Raw genomic sequence first — 19068 nt, 5'->3', positions numbered from 1 at the left:
ATTCTGAGTATTGTATGTTAAGCAGCAAAATGACAAGTCAGTTCTGAGAGGCAGCAGTGTGTGAATGGGCAGGCCTGGGGATGTGGTGAGCAACCCATTTCATTCAAAAGTGTAGATTATGCGTGGCAGTGATTGGAGTACTTTTCAATTCATCAAATACTGGGCTGGCCAGTTTGAGTGTGTGATCTCTGTGCCATTCACATAGAATAAATTCAGAGCCTTTGAGATTCAAATTCACCCCCTTGTGGGTGGACTCTCGGCAGATACTGAATATGAGGCGTTTCACATGCAGTCAGGAGGCTGGGGATAGAGTGTTTTCATCTTGTTGAGATGAGATCTGAAAACTTTGAAGATGGGGCTGGTCTGGTGTGGAAGAGCTCGCATAACAGATGGTTCCTTAAAACTTTTTTTCAAGTGCTGGGCCTCTGGGCCCTCAAGTGGCCCGTCCCACCCCAGAGACCTGGGTATGGAAAAGGAAGCCGGCGCTGTTCTTTGCATTCTGTATGGAAACACGGCTCACTAACATTTTAGGAAGTCTGTCGCCAGCCTGATCTGGGGGCTTGAGGAGGCGGGTGGTGTTTATAAAGTGAGCGAAGGAGCAGGAGGAGAATGGGGGGCTGGGAAGGGCCGTTCGGATTGCCGGCTATTGCGCCAACTCTCGGCGACGCGGCTGTTCCCTCCATAGCAGGTGGACCGCGCCGCTGGGCCCCTCGTGGGGGGTGGGGGGCGACTGCAGACTCAGTGCCGAGGGGAATGGGGCCCGGAGACCCTCGAGCGCAGGCCAGCTCTTCTTTTCTCTCCTGGCTTGTTGAAACGCGTTCAACTCCCCCTGCAGCCCCTCACCCGGCGCGCACGGTGGGCGCACCCCCGCGGGCTTCCCCTCTTCGCGCCGACACCTCCAACCAGCTTCTCCTCGGCCGCCGCGCTCAGACAGAGGTCGCCTCTCAGCCGCTCTAAGACCCGCCGCGCGCACATCCCCCGCCCCGGGCCGGGCGGGGTGGGAGGGGGCGAGGCGGGGTGAAGAGGTTGGGGCAGCGAGGGGCCGGGAAGCCTGCGCCTCTTCCTCATTGGCTGGCGCCTGGGGTCCGACCGGAGTCCGGAACCCGCGTCCCCATCCCCTGTCCTCACCCCTCATCCCGGCCTCCCCGACCCGGTCCTCCTCCCCTCCCTCTCCCCCACCCCCAGTCTCGCTGCCCCGGGGCTGCAGAGGACCTCTCCCGGACGGGAGTGGACGAGGCGGCGGAGGGAGGTTGGAACTTCCAACTCCACGCCAGAGAGTGAGCGGGAGGGAGGCAGACACGGGCGAGGGGCGGAGAGGAGACGAGACTGAGGCCAGAGAGCGCGCGAGCGGGAGACCCTGCGGATCCCGAGCGGAGGGCGGGGTGCGGGTCGCCGAGCCGAGCCGTCCGGGAGCCGCGGCGGCAGCAGCAGCTCGGCCGCCGCCTCCGCTGCGCGCCGGGAGCTCGGCCGGACGCGCCCCCGCGCCCCCGGCAGCTGCGCCCTCGCCGAGCCGGGCCCCCGCGCCCGGACGCGGTCTTCGCTCGGTGCCCGCCGCTTCCTCCTCGCGGTTCGGGGGCGGCTGGGGAGCAGCGCGCCTGGACGGGGCTCCGGGGTCCTGACGGCAGCCCCGGAGGCGGCGGGGGCGCGCTCTAGCGCGCCGGCGAGACAGCAGCCGACCGGTCGCCCCCTCCTTCCCGGCGGAGTTGAAGCCGTGCCGCCCGCGTTCAGGTGCAGGGCTTCCGGACGGACACGGACCCCCTGCACCCGCGCGCGGCCGCCTTGTCATGCTGCCCAAAGTGGAGACGGAAGCCCTGGGACTGGCTCGGTCGCATGGGGACCAGGGGCAGATGCCGGAAAACATGCAAGGTAAGGAGGCGCTCGCGGCGCGCGGCTCCCGCGGCTCCCCCGCCCCCGGCTCGCCCAGCGGGCTGCAGCCGCCGGCCCCGCGCGGGCGCTGGACTGGCCGCCCGGCGCTCGCCGCCGCGGGGCTGCCGGGCGGCGCGCGGGCGTCGGGCCCCCTCCCCAGGGGAAGGCATAAAAGTTTATGGCTCTTGAACAATGTGGGGCGGGGATTTTCCGAGCAATGCCTAATTGGCCGCTTCTAATTAAGAAGAGAGGCTTCGAGGTCCGGCGACCGGAGCCGGGGCAGCCTCAGTCTAGAGATCTCTTTATTCCGACGATCCTTCTAAGAAATGGAACTGCTCTCGGGAAGCCCGAGCAGGTTCCCGGTCACTGGAATCGGGGGAACTTGAACCAGTGCTCTTGAGTGCGGAAGAACCCTTCTGCCTGGGAAAGTCAGCTGCAGAACGCGCAGGACCTCGGGGAGAGCTGGCTTAGTGGTGTCAGGACGCCTGGGCATCCTGCAGCCCCGGCGCACCCGGGGAGTCGGCTGGCATTTGAACAACTTCTTAAAACGGCAGGCAGAACTGGAAAGAACCAGTTGTCTCCAGCCCACCCTCCGGCCGGGCACTGCAGAGTGAGTGCGGGGCGGGGGCGGCGGCTTAGCTTCCAGCCTCTTCGGTCGGATACCTGGGCATCTAGAAGTCCTGTTTGTTCCCCAGCTTTTGATTGCTAACAGCAAGCGCGCGCGGGGGGGGCGGGGGGGGATGGCAAATTCCGTAAGCTGTATTTTCGCCGCGTTCCAAAAGAAGGGATTCTAGACCTGGCCTTGTTAAGCCCTTCAGAAGTTTATCGCAGTTGCTCGGGGCCAGGGAGGGAACAATGCTAGGAAAAGTCTCCAGTGCCCTTCCATCCTCGCCCCCGCTAGCGCGCAGGATGTGCGGGCCGGCGGGCCTGTGATCCCGAGCGCTTCCTGCCATCCCCTCGAGCGAACTTGAAAGGGCCGGGGACGCGCCGAGAGCAGAGTTCAGGGCTGGCGCCCACGGCGGTGCGGGAGAGGCGGCGCTGGGCCCGGGGCCTGAGGTCGCCCGGCTGTTTGGAGACCAGGGGGCGGCGGGAGGGCGTGCGTCCCCGCCGGTGGGGTCGGTCACGGCTAGAGGATCCTGGGGTCTCGCCCAGCCTCCAGGGAGGGCCGTGGAAGTCCCCGGGGGCCGAGCTCCTGGAGTCTAACCTGTAGGTTGGCCGCCCCGGGCAGGACCCGGTTGGCCCAAAGAGGCTTTCCCGCCGGGCACCTGGGATTCCGCGAAGCGAGCGCAGGGGAAGCGGCCCCGAGGCGCCGCATCGGGCCCCACGGCCGCCAGCTGCAGGGAAGGATTGTCCCTTGGGCGCCCTCGGGGCCGGCGAGACGCTGGCGTCCAAGGGAAAGTTTCTGCTTCTCCTTCCCGCGCGCGATTCTGGGCGCCTCGGGGAAAGAAGCGCAGCGAGAAGCTGGAGCAGGAAGTCGGGTGAGGGGCAGACGGGAGGAAGATAGCACTATGGTATTTTCTTTGAAAAATTCGAGAGGGCCGCTCCTGACCCGACCCAGCGCCCCGGAGCAGAGAGCCGGACTTCCCTGGTGCCTGGGGCTCCGGGACGTCGCCGGCTGCTTGCTCAGCCCCGGGGTGGAAAGCTGGTGGGAAGCGCCCGGCGCAGTTTCCTCCAGACCACGCGGCCTGCCGCCCGAGGGGAGCCCCTGGGGACGCGGACCCCACGCCCTAGACCCGCTCGGGCCCTGGCCTGGGCCGCGCCGCCGTCCGAACCGTGGGGGGTGGGGGGAGGTGCAGCAAGGGTACTCCCTACCGGGTCCCGGGACGGCTCGGGGAACTCGTCCACGTGCGTCCGCGGCCTCTGCCGTCCCAGGCGCCGGCGTCCCCCTCTGCTTTCTCAAGACCGGGACTTCTTTGCCCGGATGCATTGGATTCTCCGAAGACTCACTCGGACTACAGCACGTGGGCGCCTCTGAAAGATGCCCGGGTCTCGCACCGCGGCCTCGGTCTCGGAATTTTCCAAGAGGGTCCCCAGCCCCGGTCTTTAGGATGTCGGATCCCGAGGTGCGGATTAGGTCCCCTACGTCTCCGCACTGCTCAGGTGCGAAGTGAAGAGTTTACTTTGCTGGGGAAAGGGGGAAGGAGAAAGGCACACACGTGGTGAAGTACACTTTTCCCCTGTCCAAAAACACGGCTGGAGACAAGAGTCACGACCTTTTAGGAGGGTGAGGCTATTAACAAACCTCTGGAAACCTCAGCTTCAGCCAAACCCCCAAGTTCCCCAAACGCGAGCGGGGACCTCCCTTGGCCCCGCCGAGAGAACTGCGCTCTGCGTCTCATTTGTTTCTTGGAGCTCAGACGCCTGCCTCGGCTTTTCCCATCATTTCGTGGATTCCCCCCTCCCCAAACTCCGGCTAACTCATCCCGATCTACGCCCCAGCCCAGGACTCCGTGTCTCGGGAGAGGCTATCGGTAGGGGGGTCAGTCGAGAAGCGCGGCTAGGGACCCCCCACCCTAAAGGCCCTTTCCAGAGGCCCCCAGAATCCGTAGAGAAAACAGAACTGTATTTTAAAAAAAAAAAAAAAAAACTTTTTGGCCAGGAGGCCACAGTGGTGATGGAGTGGCCTGGCACTTTGGGGATGGGTGGGGGGCCTATTTCTCCCTTTCCTTTTCGGTAAACAAATCAGAGGAAACTCCTGCCGGCCCTCAGTTCCCCACCCCCCCGCCCCGCCCCCTGCAAACGCCACTGATTAACTTAAAACAAACTTGACTGGGGCGTTTGTGCGCCTGTGTGTAGCCCAAAGTTGAGCAAGGGGCGAGAGGCAAGTGCGCCCCGGGGTTTCGCGGGAGGTGCCCGGAGGTTTCGGGCGGCGGCCGGGCCGCGCGGACCTGCCCTCGCGGTACCCCCCGGCGGCGCGCGCTGCGAGGCCCCCCTTGCGTGGACCGAGTCTCCCGGAGAGGCCGGATCAGGTATTACCTGGGTCTCCCGGCCTCCGCCCCTCCTGCGCAGTTTTTCTCGGTCTTGGAGCTGCGAAGACGCTTTCCCGGGACTGCGTCCGGAGCTGGATGGTTACCCGATCCCAGCAGGGAGCCGCGCGAAGCTGCCGCCTGATTTCTGTTTAACCGGGGAGCTCGAGGTGTTTATATTTTGCAGTGATCATCGGAAACATGTGAAGTTCATTAAAGGACTTCAATACTTAGAGACGAAAAGACGAAACCAAACTCTCGTGTGTATCTTTTGCTTTCCTTCTTTTCCTTTTTTTTTTTCTTTCCCTTTCCGTCCGTGCTCCCTCCTTTTTTTTTTTCCTTGTAATTTTTACAGTAGATTTTCAAAAGTGCAGAGATCAAAGCCCAACTAGTACGTAACTGGGTGTTAGGATTAATCTTAACAGCTCTGAACGCTGGGAGCCTCGGGCTGTGGCTGGAATAGGGCTGCTGACAGTGTCCGGGGCTTCCAGTTCTCGGTGGAGGTTTGGCGTTGCTTTCACCCAGACACCCTTAAGGCTCGGTGAACTTTGAGCAAACCCCGTTCCAGTGCGAGGATGACGCTGTGTACTGCTTTCTCTTCCTTAGGAAAAGGTGACGTTTTGGAACTTGCCAGCAAGGCGATTTAAAAGGAATTCTAAGTTCTTTATGCAGTTCGTGTTTCTTTTCTGGATCTCTTGCTTTGCAGAGTTAAGAGACTTGTGTTCAACAGTCAGCTTAAGAATGTTTAACAAAAGAACTTAGAATTATTTTTAAATTAAAATAATGTAAAGTGCTTACTCATTTATGTCCAAAGAGGTTTTACTTCGACTGTAAAAATAACTCTCTGCAGTGCACCTTAAGACATTTTTATTTTCTGTTTTACCTGGTGATGTTTGCCCTCCAGTCACCAAAAGGCTTCCTATTGCAGGATTGAAACCTACCTAGTAAATTAATTGGATGTGTGCATTTCTCTTCTTGTTTCAGTGTCTCAGTTTAAAATGGTGAATTACTCCTATGATGAAGATCTTGAAGAGCTCTGTCCCGTGTGTGGAGATAAAGTGTCTGGGTACCATTATGGGCTCCTCACCTGTGAAAGCTGCAAGGTTTGCTTCTACGTTGCTACCTGAGAAATATAATGTTCAAAACCAAAATAAACCATTGGACTACTTCTTCAAGCTAAACGTAGGCTGTCTTTTTTGGACTCAAAAATGAGAGAGGGAAAGAGTGAGTCTTAGTGAGATGATTCTTAGAAATATGTGTCTGATTTAATCCCCAAAGCAAAGAAATTTATGCTGTTTAGAAAACTTTGCCAGTATCATGACTTTAAAATAGTTTATTGTAGGAAAGTGATGTAGCTGTAGAAAGACTTCTATTTCTAACAGTCCAGAATATTGATTTTGCTTGACTTATATATATTTAAAGCATCGTTGTTCTTGAGAGCCAACATGAAAAAGTATTTCCCAAATACATTTTAACTTCAGAGTATTCTGTGCTACACATCCCAACATTTTTTATCCACAGATATAAAAGTCTAAATTCCCAACTGCATGATTTCATCCTGATTTATTCCAAAAATAATTTTTAAGACTTTTGAAATTTATATCAGAAAGAATAAGATCTTAAGTTTATAATATGAGTAGTTTTAAGTATATGGTGACTTACTTAAATGCAAGAGTTTTTAATATGTGAGATGTACTGTATTATTACTAATAACGTCAACTATACAGTAAGGATTTATCTCAGACTTTTTTCATATATTCTCAGTAAATTTAATACTCCTTAGTTTTCAACATTTTTAAAAGTAGAAAACTCAGTACAATTACTAAACCACTGCCAAGAAAATCTCTCTTTTTTTTATAACAAAGTAAGATGGTTTCACTTTGTGGTCAGTAGGGCAAACAAAGAATATACCATCCAAGCAGTTACTGTGTTATAAAGCTACAGATTTTATTTCTGATTAATTCTTTTGGGTGAAATATAGGGAAGGCATACACTCTGCTAAAACCCAGTTCTCTGCTCTACATGCTGTTTTCTCTTATAAGTTTCACCTTTTTCTTTGCAGTTCCCCAACTTGAGTGTGTTCCAATGGAATTATGAACATTTTCTACATTTTTCCATTTTATTCTTTAAATGCTTTTAACTCTTTAGGGCTGACGTTTATAAAAGGTCTGAAGTGTTTTGTTATTTCATTTTTTCCATTGGTATTTTACTGTAGTTTGCCACCAAAATTATATCAGACTACTTAAAAATAATTCACCTCTCTAAAAGTGCCTTATCTGGAACATGAAGGTTAATAAGAAAAAAAAATTACTGGTCAATATAGCATGTATTTTCCCCTGAATGTTGAGATAAAACGGTGTGTAGACAAAGCTTTCCAAGATTTGATGTGATTCTTGTGAAGTATAACTCTGATGTCAGGAAAATCTCTACCATAGCCTGGTTTTGAAGGGTTGATCTTGTTAAAACGTGAAACAAGCCACAGAACCACATAAGGACTCAAACGGTGCAATGAAAAGATTTACTGGTGATTTCCTTAAAATGAAACAATAGAAAAGACGGGTGTTAGCTTTATAATATGTCTTACTCTTTTCTCTTATAGGGCTTTTTTAAGCGAACAGTCCAAAATAATAAAAGGTACACGTGTATAGAAAACCAGAACTGCCAAATTGATAAAACGCAGAGAAAGCGTTGTCCTTACTGTCGATTTCAAAAATGTCTAAGTGTTGGAATGAAGCTAGAAGGTAAGTTTTTTCTAAAGACTGCTGCCTGTTCAAATTCTCCAAGGACATAGGATTTAAAACAACATTGTACTTATAACATGGGAACAGTATTTTCCTAGTCTTTTAACACTATTGACAACAATATCTTTTTATGTTTTGTCAGCAGTGTAGTCTGAGTCTCATTTAAAGACTGGTGAAATCTAGTAGGAAAAAAACTTTTAACGTTGGCCTTTCGCCTGTTCACCTTATTTTTTAGTTTGAGAAGCAGATGCATTTCATAGGGTAGATGAAAGCAAGACCAATGTGATTCAGCTGAGAACAAGTAAAAATAATTCGCCAAAATGTTTTTTAAAGTCCTTTTAAAGGTTTCAAATCAGGATGCCCTAGTAAAAAAGTTTGATTTTAATCTTTTTAAATAGGTAAACTTGTAATTGTTACTATTAGTTTCATGACTCCTGAATAAGAGTTAAAACCTTTAATTTATATAAGGAGACTTTTCTCCTGGATAGTAGCATTTTGGGTTGTGTGGGAGAGCACCTTTTTTTTAAGACCATGACTGAGCCTGCAAAATGTTAAAAATTTTGAGAATCAGGAAACATGAAAACTAATGAACTGTCATGTCGGTAGCAGTGGTTTGACGAGAACAAGAGAGTGGTTCCCCCAAAGCCACGTTAAGCTTTATGTTGAGAAAGTAGGATCTGCGCTTATGGTGTACAGATTGGAGGAGGTAAGGTTGACATGTGACTGCTGTAGATAACCTGTGCTTCATGGACTGTTACGGTGCGTTGCTGTTTTCCGGTTTCTGACCTACTGACTTGCCACAGATCGCATATACTGTAAATAAAGTAATAAGAAGGGATACAGACCCCGGAGATGTGCCGGATGCGGGGGCCCATTCCATGTGGTCAGTGAGGCACAGACTAGTTGTCTTTGGGGCTTTTCTGTTGCGTGGCACTCAGACTTGATGGAAATACTCAAAAAATTTCAAATACTCTGCAGAAATTGTGAATAGATTCCTTCCCAATAGAAGTAGCCTCGTGGGTTATCCGGGGACTGTGATGAGATTGAGAAAGGATGTAACTGCTTCTTGTCAATGTCTTCATTACCAGTCACTTTATTATTTTCCAAACAGCAAAACAGTGTGGTAGATGCTTATGATAGTATGAGACTCAGAAGAGTAAATGTTAAAAATTAAATGTTGTGATGGCATAGGATGTCACTGATTCCTTTTTTTTCTTTTTAAACAAAAGGAAAAGGTTGCATTTCTTTACCTTAAAAAGTGTGCTTTCTTAACAGGAGGTCTTTTGCGGTACACGCTCATACTTTGTTCACAGTGAGATGAAACAATCGAATATTCAATAAATGATCATCCAGATGAAAAACTCTTTATTATCTTGTGTGGTATTCTGGGTGCCTAGCATTCACAATAAATTTTTAATGCTGTACTAATCCTAAGATAAAAAGCTCCAGAACTTAACCTCCAGCAATTTCACCATGTCACAAGCTGTCAGAGGTCGCTGTGTCTGGTCTAATTGCCAGTGGTCACTATGAGCTAGCAGAGACCCACTAAGGATACTGCTAGACGTGGCCCTGAACACCACCCAGTATTGTGATGGTGGACCGTTTTGACAGCTTCTGAAATGAATCTGCTTTAGTTAGGTCCAGTTTTGCTTAAATGAAAAACAATAACCCGTGGCTACCTGGTGTGTACCCATCGAGTCTGGGTGAGGATGATTTTCCAAAGAAGAGCGTGCACCTAGCAATTTTGCAGCAAATTAGCCAAAAAGACTTTGAGAGAAGAGGATATTCTCAGGAGAAATAGTCACAATTTGATCCAGTCATGGCCCCTTTGATTTTTGGGTGGGGGGCGGGGGGTGTGTGTGTGCGCCCTTTGAGCAGTTTGAGTTTCCATACAGAGAAGCCCAGCCTCGCTGGCAGGACAGAATCTGATCCTCCTTCTTAGCAACATGGGGCATCCCCCGTGGGCAGCAAAGACTAGGAGTCTCTTCAGTCCACCGAAGGGTTAATAATGTGTCCCCACCAAAAAAAATATTTTTTTGATGACAAACACACTTGGAGGAAAGAATTCATAAATAAAGAGGACATGGCTTTTTGGGGGATTCTGAGAGCTATTTTGGTGAAAATAACCACACAGAGACCACTTCTGTCCATCTTGAGCCTTTCTAATTATCCGGAGATCTGGACAGTGCTCATGATTTACATCTTATTTATACCCTTACTTCCTTTTATTTTTCATGCCCACACCAACAGCGGTAAGGGCGGACCGAATGCGGGGAGGAAGGAATAAGTTCGGGCCCATGTACAAGAGGGACAGGGCCCTGAAGCAGCAGAAAAAAGCCCTAATCCGAGCCAACGGACTGAAGCTGGAAGCCATGTCTCAGGTGATCCAAGCCATGCCCCCCGAGCTGAGCATCTCCTCTGCGATTCAGAACATCCATTCTGCCTCCAAAGGCCTACCTCTGAACCACGCTGCCTTGCCTCCTACAGACTACGACCGCAGCCCCTTCGTGACCTCCCCCATCAGCATGACCATGCCCCCTCACGGCAGCCTGCCCGGGTACCAGACCTACAGCCACTTCCCCAGCCGCGCCATCAAGTCCGAGTACCCCGACCCCTACACCAGCTCGCCGGAGTCCATCATGGGCTACTCCTACGTGGATAGCTACCAGACCAGCTCCCCGGCCAGCATCCCGCACCTCATCCTGGAACTGCTCAAGTGTGAGCCGGACGAGCCCCAGGTGCAGGCCAAGATCACGGCCTACCTGCAGCAGGAGCAGGCCGGCCGCGGCAAGCACGAGCGGCTCAGCACGTTCGGGCTCATGTGCAAGATGGCGGACCAGACGCTCTTCTCCATCGTGGAGTGGGCGCGCAGCAGCGTCTTCTTCCGGGAGCTCAAGGTACGTCCGGCCGCGGGGCGGGCCCGCCTCCCTCCGCGGCCCTGGTGCCGCGCGCGCCCCGCGTCCGGCCTTGTAGAGCGGGCTTTCAGAGCTTGGCTTCAGGTCTGCCGCGGCTTCCCTCTGTGGGCCTGTGTTTTCTGCAACTCTTCGTTTAGGGGTGTGGCATTTAATGTCACGGTAAACCTAGTTGGGTTTTTTTTTCTGAACAGGAAAAATGCTGTTCCCTTTCCCTTATTATTACCTCATTCCCTCTACCTTGGTTTATGGCTGAAACATTGACGCCAACGTGAAACAGAACATAGTTAACTTTTGAAAAACTACCAAGAAAGGAGCTCGATTATAATGGTGCCAATTTAGAAGGAAAAAATGCCAACGTTTCGTTGTGTTTAGACGCTAAAGAATGCAAATGGTACCGCTGGTTAAGAGTTATCAAGTAGGTATTTACTACCTGTTTACCTTGACATGAGGTTGGTAAATCTTCTGTTTTCGCAGCAGATTCCAACAGGATGTTTACTGCCTTTGGCTGGGGAATGGGCCCCGTGTGAGTGCTACTCTGCTTGGCTGGGCTTTGGTTCTCATAATCTGTGTCTGTCGTTGATTTTAATGGATTGGTACATTGTAAACACAGTCCTTGTTTGTACAAGGACCTCTGTTTAACTACATAATTATTTTATTTCCTGAAACCGAAGACTGAATTAATATGGGAAAGTTGTAACGAAGTTTGGGATCGGAGAGTGACTGCAGGACTACCAATAGCAGTGTTTGGTGGTCAGTGGTTTCATTCTCTGTGTTAAAGACAGAACTGAATTCTGGGCTTGATTTCTAGTCTATCTGATACAAAATCAATTTCTTTGTTACCGTGGCGGCTTCAGCCTTTGGGAGGAGGTTTAAAAATCTCTGCAAGGAGGACAGTACAAAGCAGACTTTTCATTTAAAGGTTCTGTCTAAAAGTTGTGTGCGTGTGGATGGGCTGGAGCGGGGAAACACGGCTTTCCGTGGCCGCCTTCTCTGGGCACCGTGGTCTGAAACAGAGAAGTTATCTGCATGGACCAGGCAAGCCACTGGGCTGCTGTCTGCCTGCCGTCAGGTCCAGCCCTGCTCCCGGGGCGTCTGTCCCGCGTGTGCAGAGGGCCGATGCTGGGGTTCACACTGGAAGTGAGCAAGGTGCCCTGCTGGCTGCCAGACCAGACCCTCTGGCGTGGAACCCCCCTGGGGTCTTCAGGTGCTTATCATCAGAAACAAGCGACACTTTCCTGGTGGTGACCTTGGGTTCGCAACTTTGTCCCTTAAGAGAACAGGTAAGGGCTTGGAAAATGAAAACGAAAGTGATCGTTCCAGATGCAGCTGACAGGTTAGGAAACGCAGACGGACGGAAGCCTCGCCTTCGCGGAGGGACCCAGCTGGCCTTAGATCCTTGCTGCTTAGTAACTGTCTTTGTCGGGCAGGTTGTCAATCTCTGAGCCTCAGTTTTGTAGTCTGTGAAATTATAGGTGTGGTGTTGTGGGGGGGGTGGAGGTATGTAGGGAGTAACAATACATCTATTGAGATATTTCAAGGAATAAACGAGGCTGTATGGGCAAAGCATCTAGTCCTGGGAACCCAGCATATATTATATACGCAGTGAATCAGAGCTATTTTAAAATTGTTCTTACTGTTTTATGACATATATGTGGAGGCTTCACTTAATACTCTTATATTCAGGGGGTAAAAATGCACTTGTACTCTTTTTAGTTTGATGTTGGAAAGCAGAATTACCATGTGCATGATACAGAAGTAGAACTGTATAATAGTATTTAATTACTTCCAGTTGAGGACCTCAAACTTGCCAGGCAGTACATTGGGTGTAAGATGGATGCAAGGTTGAATAAGACAAAATATTTGCTGTTAAAGACAATTTCATAAATATCTACTTAAAAAAAAACAACTGAAGTTTGTTTCACAAAATCATGAGGAAAGAAATCATGTGTTATAACTTACATGAAAAAAAGAGAAAGTTGTGAAGTGAATATAGAGAACCCCAGGTGGGACTTTAAGAGTGCTAGGAAAGCATGCTCTCCAAATTTCTCTTTTCCTTTCCTTGTTGTTAAATTGTATGAGATTCTTTTCTAGGGCATGAGATTTCATATTTGGTTAAAATATGAACATTTTGGGGAATGGGACATATTAAAGCATTGTGAGTCATTTATACTGTTGTTTAAGGCATTTATCAGTCTTCTGTGAGAAAATGCTTTTAAGAAGAAAAGGGAGCAGATGAGATGCTGGGCTCGCTCCTGTAAAAGGTAGGGGTGACCCCAGGAGAGGACAACTAGACCCTCCTCGCTGTTGGCCTTGGACTTACATTTTTTGCAAGAGGTATTGCCCTTGAAGTATTTTTCAGAGGAATAAAAGTTAGAATTCCAGAATAACTTAGGGATTGTTTAAATACAGAATTGAGAGGTGACCATTTGTTTCGGAAGAATTCCTTTTCCTTTGTTTATAAATCTACTTTGTGCAAACCAGACCAGGGCGTTTGAAGCCAGCGTGGAGACAATGTGTGCTGCCCTGTATTTCTCCAGGGCAGAGGCTTGCAAACTTTTGAACTAAGGCCCGCAGTAAGAAATATATTCTGCACTGGAACCTGGTGTACCAAACACACGCACGCACACACACACTCAGCTGAGCCAAAGTTCCACGAGACAGTACATGCCTTTGTCCATGCCTTGCACGATGATACTTTCTATTCTATTTTGCTTTAGTGTAATTTATTTCATGCTTTAAAAAGAAAAACTAATTCCCAGTCACCACCCCCTGAGCTGATTTCCCGACCCTCTAAGGAGGCAGGCCCAGAGTCCAGGAGTGGTTGCTCTTGGGCAGGGTCGTGGACCAGTCACCGGGCATGGTCGACCTGCCCCCACCAGGAACACCTCCTGCACAAGGCCTCCCCCCGCCCCCCCACCCTCCGGCCTCGCCTCCAGGGCCCCCTGGAGACCTGCATCCCCATCCTCTGCCTACCTTCCTGCAAACCTTGTGATTTTAAAATAGCGTTTGGGAAGATTTAGATGGACGGCCCCTTTTACACTTTTGTCTTGTTAGCTTCACCGTAAATTACCACTCAGGCGGTATACTTGTAGAGCAGATTGCTGATACCTCCACAACCCCAACCTGGAAAGGCACACACGTTTGCTCCAGGAGACGTAATAGGATAATCGGGCAGTTTTGCAAATGACCCCTTGCTCGCACTCACAGGACACGTCACACTCTCTGCGTGGAGAAGAGGGGAATGCAGGTTTCACTTGTTTACTGTCCAAGGGATCAAAAGGGCCAGAGGAAGTCTGGTGGGTTGTTTAGTTACATGGTGCCAAAAAAAGAAAAAGAAATTATATTCTTGTTCCCATTTCAAAATATTGGAATGGGAAAGAGGAAAATTTAACTCCTGTACGTGAGTCTTGAAAAACAGCACATGAACAGCAAAAAAGACAAGAAAAAATGCAATATAGAAACCGTGCAATTTCAGAGCTAGGTGATGGCCGGGAAGAGAGAGAGTGCATCTAAGGGAGCTGTGTTGTTTCTTGTATGAGGGGCAGTTCTGATTTCCGTCCACAGTCGTGGCGTGGGAAAGGTGGATTAGCTGGGGTAGCTGTCCGGCCAGCACCGGTGCGCCCAGCGGTCCTTGTGGCCCAGACACCACAGGCTTTCCCGAGCGGGCCGAGATGGTGGGGGTCCTTAGACTCTAGCCCCTCCGTTTACATGTGGAGAAGCTGAGGCAGGGGGCCTGTGGCCTCCGAGATTATACAGCTGTCTACCGCAGGGAAGAACTGGGGGCTGGCCATTCAGATTCCAAGAAGCTGTGCTTCTCCACAGCCTCGCCCCCCCACCCCCCCAGGACATACCCACGCATACGCATGCGCACACACGTGCACATGACTGCACACACATGCACACACACGCACGCAAGCCCCGTAACCTTTGACTCCAGAGATCCACGCCTTTCCCAGTGAAGCCACAGCAGACTTCCGGGTTATCAGAAGTCCATCACTACCGCCCAATTACTAAATCACTGATAATCAGCGAGACGGATTTTCTCTGAGCCCAGACCCCTCCCTGGGAGGGAGGGAGTCACTTTAGAAAGCTGCTACAGTTCTCGCAGGCCACAGGGGCCTCAGTGAACGAAGGGTGTCTTCCCGCCGGCACTTCTGAGCCCTGGAGGAGGGACCAGACCCTCTGAGTGCCCCCCCTCTGCCCACCGCCCTCGGGAGGACAGGCGGCCACGTGGGGCTCTGCCCTGCTGTGAAGTGGGTAAGGGAAGTTACGTCCTGGGTCCTGCTGGGTGCCGGCTACATCAGCCTGGGCTCCTTTCTGTGTGTGTGTGAAAACAGGCAAGGAAGGGAGGTTAGGACTGTAACCAAGTGGTAGATGGCCATGGATTACCCCAGCCTGACAGCATTTCTGGGGTCAAGCCATACCTTCACTATACCTTCGAATCTTTAAGCTCCACCTGTCTGACAGTGGCCTGTATTCTTGACTTTAACTTGTGTTTTTGGAAATCAAGAGCGAATTCCAGACCCCCTTGCCCAGCATTGCAGAAAGTGCTATCGTCGCAAGTCAAGAAGACGGTGCCCTTTTTCCTTCGCTCATTTTTCTCTCATCTGTGTCTTGAGTGTCTCACAAACGCAAGAGCAGTGGGCAAGTAATTCCCACTTTGTTGAACAACTAATGAATCTGCAAGATCTGTTTGATCGTCTAATGAGACCAGATGTCTTCAGAGGATTCTGGGAATGGATGGAGAAGAACTTCCCTTCTGTGAATGAGTCTCATACATGGAGGAATAAAAAAAGTCTAAATTAATCCTGACTGAAACGCATAACTAGTGTTTCTGTGGAAAATAGGGCTCAGAGGCTCAGGGAGTTTGTGCCAAAGGAATTCAGCCACTTTCTCGAAAGCCAGCCGCCCTTTTTTCTCTGCTCTGGTGCGGATGCTTTTTGAGCAGAGTTTTAATTTATTTATCGTTAACACCCTAGATCCCTTTTCCCAAGTCTCAGTTCTCTTCTCCCAACCAACACAGGTCTGCAGTTTGCAGTTTGCTGGATTTGCCCCAGTTTGGAGCCGTGTTCTTTAGTGGACTTGCTCAGCCCTTCGTTTCTGTCTGTGTGTGTGTTTACCTGCCGTATCTGCCCTCCTGCTCTCTTTAATGCCTCCCAGGCGGCTCAGCGGTAAAGAATCCGCCTGACAATCGATGCAGGAGATGCAACACAGAAGATGCAAGTTCAGTCCCTGGGTCGGGAAGATCTCCTGGAGAAAGAAATGGCAACCCACTCCAGCATGCTAGCCTCGAGATGCCCACGGACAGAGGAGCCGGGTGGGCTGCAGTCCATGGGGTCACAGAGTCAGACAGCCCAGTGCACGCACACACTCACTGCTCCCTTTTGCCTCTGCCTGAGCTTTCAGGACCGTGTACCCAGAATTACAGTCTGTCACTTTATTTACCTGTGTTTTCATTTCTTTGGATGCAAAGTAGTTCCTCCTGGAAGCAGAAGATCAGCATTTAATGTGATTTCCCATAAAGAGGGGAGAAGTATTTCTATTCGAAGGTAAATGAAAACATCTCTGACCATGAAACCTATTTCTCAAAAAGAGATCAGAAGGAAATAAATGGACCTTCCGTAGGTTTACGAGGAAACCGGAAAACTGGCTTTTCTTCCCCTGGGGGAGGGCATGGAAGTTTTCTGCTGCCTTTGAGTTTGGAGGGAAGGTTGGAATCTGCAGGTTTGACTCTGTGACTCGGGGCTCTTCGGCATCAGACGTCTGCGTCTGTGGCTCCTCCTGGCACAGAGCCCCTGGGCTGGTTGCTGGTGCTGAGATGTGGAGCCTTCTGGCTGTCCATGCTTGTCCAGGCTTGCGTGTTCCTACACCCGTGTCGCTTACTGATTGAGGAATCTTCCTGTAGCCATTCAAGTCTTCTTGGTCACTGCCTGCCGGGTGAATCAGCTCTCCTCCATCAACACCTGTTTAAAGTAGAGGTGTTGTTCTTTGACGGAAATGACCCCCCCGACTGTGGAGTGCTAGATGCTCCACCCTCTCGGTTCCTTTTAAGGTATTGTTGTTGTTAAGTCGCTAAGTCAGGTTGGACCTTTTTTCAACCCTATGGACTGTAGCCCACCAGGCTCCTCTGTCCATGGGATTCTCCAGGCAAGAATACTGGAGTGGGTCGCCATTTCCTCCTCCAGGGAATCTTCCCGACCCAGGGTTTGAACTTGCGTCTCCTGCATTGCAGGTGGATTCTTTACCTCGGAGCCACCAGGGAAACCCTTAAAAGCATCACATTTGCTTTATTCAGTGAGGATACATCTATAGGCTGCAGACTCTGTTTAGACTCAGGGTTTCCGTGTGACCAGACACTAGTAGTTACTGTGCAGTCGGGTGGAAGCCAGGGAGTTTGGTGGGAGAGATGAGCGTGGCTTTATGCTGGGTTTGCTTGTTCACATACCCGACGCGCTTCCTGTTCCTGTTAATCTGTGTGTTACCTGCCGGCATGGTGGGGGCATGGGAGAGGCCCGCCACACCAGGGACGCTGTGTTTAACTGGCTGGGCTGCTGTCAGGTGTCAGGAGTGAACAGTGAGGGTGGGGAGAAAATGGGCATCTCCCTGGCTCTGCTCACGGTCAGATGGTGGAGGGCGGAGGCCCCTCCGGTTGGCCGCTCACTCTGCCTGCTGCAGGACTGGGTGCCTCTCCTCAGGCGCCTGTCTGGGCCGCTCCTTCCCTGCTGGGGGGGGGAGAGCGGGACACGGTCCCCTCTTGTCCAGCAGGGGAAAACCCTGGACCCTTGTTATCACGTAAAGTGGTCCTTCCAGAGGACACGTCCGTCCATCCCTTCTGGATCCAGAGAGACACAGAGTTAACTGGTTAATAGAAGTTTGCTAACTAGGTTTTTATTTCACAATTTTTTGAAGTTTACTTTATTCCCATATAATGGATTGACAATGTTATGTTCATTTCTGCCGAACAGCAGAGTGATTCAGTTATACATGTATGTATTGCTTCTCATATTCTTTTCTATTTTGATTTATCATGGGATATTGAATACAGTTGCCTGTCCTATATACAGTGGGACCTTTTTTGTCCACCCTGTGTATAATAGTTTGCTCCTGAGAATCCCAAGCTCCCAATCCATCCTTCCCCCAGCCCCGCACCTTGGAAACCAAAGTCTGTCCTCTGTGTCTGTGAGTTTGTTTCACAGAAAAGTTCCTTCTTGTCGTGTTTTAGATTCCACACTGTGTGATCATGTGCTGTCTGTTTCACTTAAGTCAGTGTGGTCATCTCTGGGCCCGCCCACGTCGCTGCAGAGGGCCTGGTTTCATTCTGTCTCACGGCTGACTAGTGCTCCATCGTATGCACGTCCTGTCCCTTCTTCATCCACTCTTCTCTGAATGGACATCTGGGTTGTTTCTGTGTCTTGGAGGTTTTACATAGCACTGCTGTGAACGCAGGGGTACATGCGTTTTTTTGAATTACAGTTTTGTCTGAATAGACGCCCAGGAGTGGGACTGCAGGTGGCTATAGTTAGTGTTTTAAGGAACCTCTGTGCCGTTCTCCACAGCGGCTGTGCCAGTTTACATTCCCACCAACGGTGATGTAGGGAGGTCCCCTTTTCTCCACGCTCTCCCAGCATTCTTGTTCGTAGACGCTCTACAGACGGCCATTCTGACCAGAGTCAGGTATCACCTCATTGTACTTTTGCTAACTGGGTTTTTAAACCACCAAACTTTTTTCAGTCAAATCATCTGTCACTGGCAAAATTAACCGAGGCACTTCAGTCAGCTTGGGGAGGCAGATGGGAAGTGGGAATGAGGGGGATGGAGGAAGAAACACAGATGCGGGGGAAGCTCAGTAGGTGACCTGCCCCCAGGGCTTGGAGCTACAGTAGTAGGACAGAGCTCAAGGAGAGCTCAGGGTCAGCAGAAAATACTCTGGACAACAGATGATGATAGCAGCCCCACTCACTGAGTTGTTACTGTGAGTCAGACAGTCGTCAGTCGCGTTACCAGTGTTGTATCCCATTTAATACTCGTGACTTCCTGGGCAGCCAGCGTGTTGGCTCTCCGTGTGCAGCTGGGGTTCCGAGACCTAAAGACTTTCCCCGATTTGCCCCAAGTCACGCGGCTATTAAGTACTAATGATGTCATTGAAACCAAAAATGCAAAAATGCATCTGGCGGTCTTTTGTAAACTAGGCCCATCTCAGTACCATTTTACAATGGGTCTTAAAGGACCTGTGTTCTTCTTCAGCTACAGAGAGCCATTTCTTAAAATGGCCCAAGAACAGGTAAATTCTTTCTTTTTTTAATTGGAGGTGACCTTGTAGGGCTGGAATATAGAACCGGAGAAGAGGAGGACTTTGCCTTTGGTTGCAGACTCCAGAGCTTCTAAACCTTAATCTGTAAAAGCGTATGTAACCGGAGGGTCAGCAGGGGGGTGGTGCTCCCCACCTGGGGACGGCGGGCAGGTTCACCCACCCCCACCCCACCCCAAGTGCCCAGCTCTGGCTCCGACCACATGGCTAGTACATGCCAGCGTGTCAGTCTGTCTGCTTAGAAGCTGGTCCACACCTGTTTGCTGAGACTC

The 19068-nt window shown here is 50.7% G+C and overlaps 1 protein-coding gene across 7 annotated transcripts in view; it reads left to right on the top strand.

Moving 5' to 3' along the window:
* Window positions 1-19068, top strand: part of NR5A2 (nuclear receptor subfamily 5 group A member 2) — a 124844-nt gene that overhangs the window by 10115 nt on the left and 95661 nt on the right. The window contains exons 2-5 of one of the 7 annotated variants that reach the window (XM_043485734.1): window positions 1729-1866; window positions 5817-5935; window positions 7432-7573; window positions 9824-10470. In XM_043485734.1, the coding sequence (XP_043341669.1) occupies window positions 1729-1866; window positions 5817-5935; window positions 7432-7573; window positions 9824-10470 (1046 nt within the window). Of the gene's footprint in view, window positions 1-1182; window positions 1867-1938; window positions 2477-3551; window positions 3967-4653; window positions 5093-5816; window positions 5936-7431; window positions 7574-9823; window positions 10471-19068 lie in introns of those variants that run through there. The other 6 variants (XM_043485728.1, XM_043485730.1, XM_043485727.1 and 3 more) reach the window with 6 other exon arrangements.

Source organism: Cervus canadensis, chromosome 13, assembly GCF_019320065.1.
Source record: "Cervus canadensis isolate Bull #8, Minnesota chromosome 13, ASM1932006v1, whole genome shotgun sequence".
Classification (NCBI taxonomy): Eukaryota; Metazoa; Chordata; class Mammalia; order Artiodactyla; family Cervidae; genus Cervus; species Cervus canadensis.
The sequence above is the reverse complement of the archived record's forward strand: the minus strand, read 5'-3'. Positions and strand labels throughout refer to the sequence as shown.